The following is a 9,385-nucleotide window of genomic DNA, read 5'->3' as shown; positions in this document are numbered from 1 at the left end:
TACGGATAACGTTTGAATGGCAACAAGGTATTACACTCCTGCATCTAGGGTACATAGTGGTTTCAGGTCGAAGGGTGGAATACACCTTTTATCACTATGAGAAAACTTATGACATTTCATAACACTCTATGTAGTATTCTCATGGTGGGTCAATCCGATATAAAGTTACCCTTAACATTTATATCTATGTGAAGACTTGATAACTCATTATCCATGATCAGTGAGATATGATCATCAGTCTACCAACATAATAGTCTTTATGCTTTAACGTTATCCCATTTCACAATAAAGCTTGACTATGGATATGTTTAAGAATAGTGTTCTTATATTTAATGGAATCTCACGATTAAGTCATACTTAACATTCCATACAATGAACTTACTATTCTAGGGACTCTATTATTATTTAACACATAAACATAATAAAGAAAAGCCTTTATTTAATAAGTAAATTATCCAATACAAGTATCATGCAATTATAAATAATTGGCCTCTAGGGCTTACACCAACAAAAGATTCAAATGTTATTTATGTGGACAATCTCAACCTTACTGAGAGGACTCCTGCTTCTAGTACTAGGAGGTTAAGGAGCAATGCTGGTAAAGGTGTAGCTGTTTCTAATGTTCCTGTCAAGACTTCCAAGGAAAAGAAAATCTATGGTCTTAAAAGATAGTGGGGTAAGATTACTGGGCCCTCTGAGCCAAAGAAGAAGCTTTTGAGGAGGAAGACTATTTCCTCTAGTGATTCAGAGTTTGAGGAAGACAAACATGCTACTGCATCGCCTGCAGCATCCTCAAAGAAGTCTGTGAAGAAAAAGAGGATCCCTCAAGATGTATCCCCTGTACCCATTGAAAACATTTCATCGTTTTGAAAATGTTGACAGGTGGAAATTTGTGATAAAAAGAAGGCTTGCTGTGGAAAGGAATTTAAGTGAAGTTTTTTTTACAATGCCAAAAGCTTGTTGATTTGATTAATGCAGCTGCATTGATGAAAACTGCAACTGGGCTCCAACTACTCATTCCAATACTGTGGCTATAGGTTTGGCTAGGTTTATATATGTTGTAAGGACCAGATCACCTTTTGCCTTTGGTTCTTATATTCTTGATGAAACTGTTCTGCATGGTAAGTCATGTACTGTGAAGATGTCTATAGTCTTTCCTACACTGATGTGTGACATTATTCTAGCTCAACATCCTGACATTTGTACTAAGGCTGGTGTTCCTAGTAAGAGAGGTTGTGATTTGTCTTTTGATTTTAGACTGTTTGAGGGTACACATGCTGCAGACTGTGCTGCATCATCTGTCAACCAGTCAAACTGATGTTTTGCCTAGGAAGCAAATGACTGTTGACCTCAAGGTGTTTTTTCAATGTCAATCCTGGTGTTCTTAATGATATTGCAGGTGGTGATACTGAGGTAGAGGAGGAGGACTCTGACGCAAGTCCTTCTATGTGACCTGCTTATGCTTTATTTGCATGTCCTTTTGGATTTTAATTTGTTGGGCTACGCCCTATGCTCTCTGGATTGCAACATGCATAATCCATGTCTTTGGGTCCGATACTCCAGGTTTTCTATGCCCTGATGGTTTGTATATGCACTTTATGAGTTCCTATGATCTGATTCTCTCTGCACTCTATGTTCTCTATGATCTGATAACTCTGTGGAAATATGTATTTTGCTCCTACTATGTGATACTGACTTTATTTGTCAGAATTTATGGCTAAAAAGGGGGAGTAATATGTTATGCATGATGTGATGCATAATGCTATAGCATCTAGTATAGCATGTCTGTTCTATGTGATATGCAAGTTTTGAGGGGGAGTGAAGTTTATGCATATATTGAGGGGGAGTAGGTAGAATTTACTTTTCTACTACTTATGATATGCATGTTTACATAGGAATTTATTTTTCCTATTCTCTGTGGCGTTGCTTAATTATTAAGGAGTTTATTTCTCCGATCTTGAATCCACTATGTGACAGTTTATTTCTCTCTATCTGTACTTTGAGGCTAGATGTGTTATATTCCGCTGTTGCATGCCTCTGATGCTTACGTGCTACCTATCTATTCATCTGATGAATTTCTTTACTCTCTTTCCTAGTTGTGTGCGTATGTTGACTCGAAGGAAAGTTTAAATAGCTTAGCATCGTTCTACTTTCTTTCCTAGTTGTGTGCTTATGTTGACTCGAAGGAAAGTTTAGACTGTATCTCTCTATGCACTGGCCTAAGGTTGTTTTAGCCAAAATTTGCCAAAGGGGGAGATTGTTAGTGTTTTGATTGGCTACATTTTTGCAAAAGCCAACCAGCCAGATGCTGGACTGAGGTGCTGTAGCATTATAGTACATCATCCTGATGCTCTGTTTTTCGTGCAGAATTTTTATTTCAAATCTGAGTCAAGATTTGCTTCAATTATATATTCAGGCACGTGCGTCTGGGCAAAACGAGCCTTGCTAAGCAAGTTTTATTGAAGTCGGCTGAAGGAATGTTATTTAAAACAAAAATATAATTATATTATATTTTTGGCGTTTTTTTTGTTTGGTAACACATGAAACAAACAAATTATATTTTTGAAATTAATTTAGGGTTGGGCCGCAATTCCTACAGATGTATATGTCTGAAGACCTAACTTGGACATCAAGACAATTGAAGACTATAAATATGTGAAGCCTCAAGCTATTCTATTCATGTATTCTAAACCGTGTTTTTTACAAAGTGTGAGTTTTTAAGGTTTAGAGTTTGTGTCTTTTGTCAGCCTTTCTTGTGTCAATTTGATGCAAGTTTAGGACTGTGTTTTGGTTGTTAATTGTAAGCTACTCCTAAGCTTTGAAGCACGGAGTTAGTGTGTGTGATTCACTCATAAGCTTTTAAGCAAGAGTGTGGTCTAGTTTCTAGGAGAGTGTCTCCATCTTGATTATTATTATTGACAGCAACATGGTACGTGTTGTTAGAGGGAATTTGGGACGGGGTCTCATTGTCTAAGAGGTTCTTAGATAGGATTGCACGGGTAGTGTCTAGGCGATAAGTCAAGTACCTGATGTTGGTCGAGGGCTTTGAACTAGAGCTATTATAGTGGATTCATTCCTGGATTGGTATCCCCCAGAGTAGGTGACGTTGCACTGAACTGGGTTAACAAACGATCTGTGTTATTTATTATTCTGTCATTTATTGCTTTATTTTATTCAGCGCCTGTCTTGCTGCAATATATGCTATAGCATCTTGTGCAGCATTGTGTTCACTGCGTGCCAGATTTCAATGTTGTAATATTAGACACCACGTTTAAAGAAAACAGGTGTAATAGTGAAATATTAGTCACCTAAAATTTACAATATACTTGTTATTATATAAAAAAGTTGAGAAAAACTTGATGTAAAAGAGTTATGTTGTAATATTAGACACCATGTTTAAATAAATATCTGTAATAGTAAAAGACAATTCACTTAGAATTTATAATACACTTGTTATATAAAAAAATGTGAGATAAACTAGACTTATATTTAATAATAACTTGCTTTAAAAGAAATTTAATAGTAATTTACACATTATTCTTTAAAAATAGAAACAAACTTTTTCTTATTTGGAATATAACAAACAAAACTTTTTATCTTCATTATAAAAAAAAATAAAAATTCTCTACCAACCCCTTCTATCTCACTCAAATTATAAACTCATCTTTGCCACCACCATATCCCTCCACCACACCCCCACCAGCGCCGCCGACTCTCTACCCTCATCTATACTACTCAATTTTAACAGATTCAAGAATTATAAATATGTGACTAACTTAATCATATCAGTGACGAACATAGAGAAATAGAAAGACATAAAGTGATGAATATGTACTAGTTTTAGCTTTAACAAGTTATGTCCAAAATAAACAACAAAGGAACAGAACAGTCACATGAATTAGTGAGTAATTCCAAACCAAGAATCTTGAATCTAAACAAACAAGACCAGTCCTATATTAAGAGAAAAAGGTCCACAAGAGTTTACCATGTTGAGATTTAGAGATTACAAACACAAGAAGAAAATGAATTCTCATGAATGAGCAAGATTAAGAACTTTGTGTCTATATTCTTAATGGACTTCAGAAGAGATTGACATATGAATGCACAAGGATTTGACATTTCTTAATTTTCAAAACAGCCACATTTACACAATCATGGGACAACAATTCAGATTTCATGATATTATCCTGAGAAAAATAGCACTGATCTTGTTCCTAAAGAAGCAACATTAAGTTCATAACAGTCATAAACTAAACCACTTAGCTTCTAGGCCAATTCCTACTTAACATTTATGTGATTATTGAAAATAATGCAATCATGGAACAAGGTTAAGAACCAATGGAAGAGGAATTGCGACTAAAAATTAACCATGGTTCAATAGCAGGTTGAGTTCCATACCTATGTTCAGTACCCCCCCCACTAATCAAAGTTAGCAAATTAAGAGTTACATAATTCATGTGATAGGTGAGAGTATTGCCAATCAGTTCTAACATGCACATAAGTAAGATGAGTTTCAATAAATGATCAAAACTAAGAATCTTATAGAAACATCATCAAGAGAACTCATAAGCAATCCAAAGTTGAACATATTAACAATGTAAACTCTTAAAATAGCATGGCAGCAACATGATAAAAAAAATACATTTAACCTTCAAGTTCAAAGAAAACAGTCCCTGATTTTTGCGCTGAAAGAAAACAATGAGTTCTAAGTTTTGATCAATCAAGAATTCAAATCACATTACTTTTGTGTTCAACTTAATACCAACAAAATTCATTAGTCACTCAAGCTTTATCAAAATCACACAAAAGTCTGTGACATTTCACTATGCTAAATAGTTCCAGAAAAACTTGATTTGGACTAGAACTCTCACTTCCTATGGTTACAGAACCACACAAACAAGACAGAGCAAACACAAGGACAATAAACAAACTCTGTTTGACACAAGGAAATTCATATCTCAAATTCAATCAAACTTTCCCAAAGACAATGCTGGCGGAGTTTCCCAAATTCATATCAAAGAAATTCATACCAAGCATTCCAGGATAAGACTAAACTAACTCAACAAATAAATCAATATTTCCCAAACTCAATCAATCAATTAAAGAAACAAATCAAAATTTTCCAAAAACCTAAAACCTAGAAAAATTATAGAATTCTCAGTATCAACAATTCATATCAAACTTTCATCACCTGAGATTAAAATACAAGTCGAGTCGTGTTGAGCAGAGAAGGGTAAGAGATTCGACGTCAAGAAGAGACAGAGAAAAGGGGGAGAACGACGACCGGTGGGTGACGAGTGAGTGGTTCGGTCGAGCTTTTTGGTGAGTGGTGGTGGTGGACTGGTCTGGTCGCTTGAGCAGAGAGAGACGCACGAAGAAGATGAAAGGGTTCGCGAGTCTGAAGCTTTCTTTCTGAAAGAATGAAGGAAAAAGCCAAATAATAAAAAAAAAAATAGAACGGTTTACTGTTTTTTTCTCTTTACAACCAAAACCGTTGGTAAACCAAAATAAACTGCCGGTTCACTAAAACCACACCGACAGTTTACCAAAACTGTTGCTGTTATTTTTTTGTTTTTATATTAGCAATAGTTCTACAAAACTGTTGCTATCTATGTGTTGCAAATAACAATTTGTTTTGTAGTGACATCCCCTCTTATCTCTTTGTTTGCTACTCTAATATAAAGGTAAACCTCTTTATTAATCTCTATCATTATCTCTTCATCCTTGTATCTACAATAAGAAAGGTTCTTACCCTAGGGTTTATCTTATGTGATTTGATCAATAAGGGAATCTATGAAGATATTTGTCAATAAAGGAATTGATGAAAGAATTGTGTTGCTTTTTTCTACTTTTTTCGTTGACGGATTTTGTGTTGTGTTATGGATTTTTTCATCCTCGACTAATTTTTTTAGGTGATCGAAAAAACGTAGTCAATGAAACTTGTATCTATAGTTATTATAAACTATGTGATAAAGTAGTGAATGAAATTTGTATCTATATTTTGTAAATTTCATAGAAAAATTTATTTTTCACTTGACTTTGACATTATTTTACAAACTAGATAACTCAATTTGTCAGGATTCGTAGATGTTGACGATTCCCACAAACAATAATATTGGTTAGTTTAACTCCATTGTTTTCTTTAAATAAAAATTATGAATATGATTATATTGTTGCCATTTAAATTATTTTTTTTAGTGATTTGAAAATGCATGTGATGAATTGTAGGTTGGAAAGTTCAATTTTTTCCCAACTAATTCTTTAGATTGTCGGATTATTTGTTTTGTTGCCTTTGATGTAGGTCAATTTTGTTGGTAAAAAGGCAATTAATTATTTACTATTTAGTTTCTTAATTTATTATGTGTTTGAATATGTAGATATTCAACTGACAAAACTCAACAACTCATGGCTCAATTTGTTTGCAAATGGTTGAAGAGTAAAAACAACAAGAGTGTCAAATGCAAGTGGTTGAAAAGTTAAAGCAACAAGATCATCAAGAAAACAAGAAAAGACGACAAAATGAATGGAATTGAAAACAAAATATAAATATAGCTTATGTTTTATGTATGATTTTTTTGGTACAAATTACTTAAGAATTTGATTTGATTTTATTTTTGTTTTGTTTCAAGAATGATTTGTTTAATGAATATTCATATCAATTATCTTGAAAAAACAATGTAAAGTATTGAAATTCATTGTAAATGATACACATTTTACATTCATTATACATAAATCAGATATAAAATCATTAAAAAAAATCATGTAAACCACACACAATTTACACCTATTATAATTAAAAATAGGTGTAAAATTCTTGTAATTAAGTGTAAATAATACGCATTTTACACCTCTTTTAATTAACAACGGTATAATATAACCCTTTTAACACCTATTTTATAACGGGTGTAAATTTCTTGCACATATCTCACCGGCTGAGTTCACACCGGCCCAAAACCAGTGTAATATCTCAAAAAAAATAGGTGTACTTAAAATCCTATTTCTACACTAGTGATATCTAAATACATGTTTGGTTTTGCATCTACTAGACTTGTGTTCGCCTAAAATCACAACTGTTTTTCGCGTCTGCGCAGAAGCTCCATTTTGAAGCTTATAAGAAACCACATCATAACTAAAGTTGGACGTGCGTTTGAGTCTCCAAACGCCAAACCAAACGGATGCTGAGTTCAACTTTGGTAATTAAAAAGTATTCTTTGTGATAATTATATATAAATAAAGGGGAGGGATCAAATTATACCGGTGTAACATTTGAGTAATGTTACACCGCTCAATAACGCATTAATAAAAATAAATTTCACAAAATTATCCACCGTTGGATTGGAAGTTTATATCATATAGATCATCCATGTTAAATTTTACAAAAAATATAAAATCGTTTGATATGTTATTGAGACAAATCAAAGTTAACGGTATTCAATAAAAACACATAAACCATTAATCTTGATCGGTTTTAATCATGTTTTTTTATATACATATTGTATCACTAGTAATCTCATGCATATTCAATGAAGAATTTTTTTGTAGTTGTTGCTAATTTTTTTAGCCCCAGTAGTAACTTATGTCTAGGTCTGCCCCTAAGTCTAGTATAATGTTGAATTGATGTAGAACAGAAACAACATCCGATGATAGAACCCTTGCCAACCAAACCCTTTTGAGGAAAAAGAAAACTCTGACAGCCATAACACACTCTACACAAATATGAGCAAACTGTAACCCACCAAAGCGACCAGCCTGATGGAGACCGTCGGAAACCACTGATAGAAGTAAAAAGTCTACATTCGTGATCTGATTGCGTAGCAGCCAAAGAATGCTTAGAAAGAAGGCAGCATAGGAAAGGATTTTGCACACAATAGAAAATGATTCTACTTAATCATAGAATAAGGGTTTTGCATGAAGATAGTTGCGTTTTACTCGACACGTTGGCCCGATGTTAGAATAGGGTTTAAAGCTCTAGATTCCTTGTGAATTTCTTTCTTTTGTTTTGGGCCTTTGAGCTGGCTTCGTTTGTCCATCATTGTTGAATTTCTTTCGGCACCTTACCAATTTTCTCATGCTCCCTACAAAATGACCAATATACTCTTGTCTGCTAGTGGACGTGTAAAATCTTAAAAATTTTATGTTAGAGGTTTTTTTAATTTTTTATTTTTATAACATCTGCTAATTAAATAGCGAAATACATAGGGTGCCAAAATAATCTCTACCATCTTTGGGTTAGGCATCTTATATTGGTTTTTTATTTCTTTGGATTGCACCCAGGTCCAATTAACGATACAATAATAGATAATTTCTCTTTAGGCCCCCCACGTTTCTTTTATACCCCCTTAAATCTGGGTTTGCCCTTCCAAAATGTGAAAAAATTTGGTTAGCAAATTCAGGTTTTACGAACCGAAGGAATAAGAAATTCGGTTTTTAAAAACCAGTCACTTCCTGGTTCGGTTTCTGTAAACTGAAGTAAGCCTATATACAAAACAAAAAAAAAATGGATGTCTCACTCACACAACGTATGAGATCTACCCTTGCAGCAGTTTACTACAACAACGGAAAACCAATTTTGTTTCGCATTAATGATGATGAAACGTTCGATGGTCTAAAACAGCAACAGAACCAACTGAATCGTACCGTCAACAACCGGAACGACAACAAAACAGTTTCAAGTCTCACGTATCGTAAGCCGTCAATCGATTCTGACGGACGCTTTACCTCCACCGATATGATGCTTGAAAACAACGATGATATTCAAACCATGTTCTCAATTTTCGAGCAGTATAGCACCAGGGGGCCTATCGAATTAGATGCAACACTGACAAGATCTGTCGAAGCCATCCTTGCTAGCCTTGTTCATCCGGAAGATCCAAACTATGTTTCGATTTGATGTGTTATAACTATTTCATTCTGATGTGATACTTAATTTTCGTTTATCGTGTTTGGTTTGTCTAATTTTGTTTCAATATTAGAGTTTTATGCATGTCTAAATAAGTGTCAAAACATATCGATTTATCGAAACAATTTTAATAAATTTCAAGTCAAAATCATATCTTTTTCACCCCCCAACTAAACCTTTTTCCCCCCCTATGTAAAGTGATTTCAATTAGCGCATGAAAGCCTAATTCGGTTCGCAGAAACCGAAAACCTTAGTTCGGTTAGTAAAGCCCGAAATAACTGAACGTATGAATATTTCGGTTAGTATAAACCGAAATATTTCAGGCAAAAACCAGTCAAGCCAGTCACTGATTTGCAGCACCACCTCATCACATTTGAGGTCCAAACCTGTTTATAACATATTTTAGTATTTTATATATGTCAGAACATCAACATTAACATTGAATCTAAAAAAAATTTAGCAAATAATAAAAACGTAACAACCGGT

General features: G+C 33.9%; 1 protein-coding gene across 1 annotated transcript; it reads left to right on the top strand.

The window, feature by feature from the left end:
- The first annotated feature begins 8,497 nt into the window (after positions 1-8,497).
- Positions 8,498-8,890, top strand: LOC123885941. The gene has a single exon (XM_045935275.1). The coding sequence runs from the start codon at positions 8,498-8,500 to the stop codon at positions 8,888-8,890; it is 393 nt and encodes a 130-aa protein (XP_045791231.1).
- The last annotated feature ends 495 nt before the right edge of the window (positions 8,891-9,385 follow it).

The sequence above is a fragment of the Trifolium pratense genome, linkage group LG5 (genome assembly GCF_020283565.1).
Source record: "Trifolium pratense cultivar HEN17-A07 linkage group LG5, ARS_RC_1.1, whole genome shotgun sequence".
NCBI classification, from domain to species: Eukaryota; Viridiplantae; Streptophyta; class Magnoliopsida; order Fabales; family Fabaceae; genus Trifolium; species Trifolium pratense.
The sequence above is the reverse complement of the archived record's forward strand: the minus strand, read 5'-3'. Positions and strand labels throughout refer to the sequence as shown.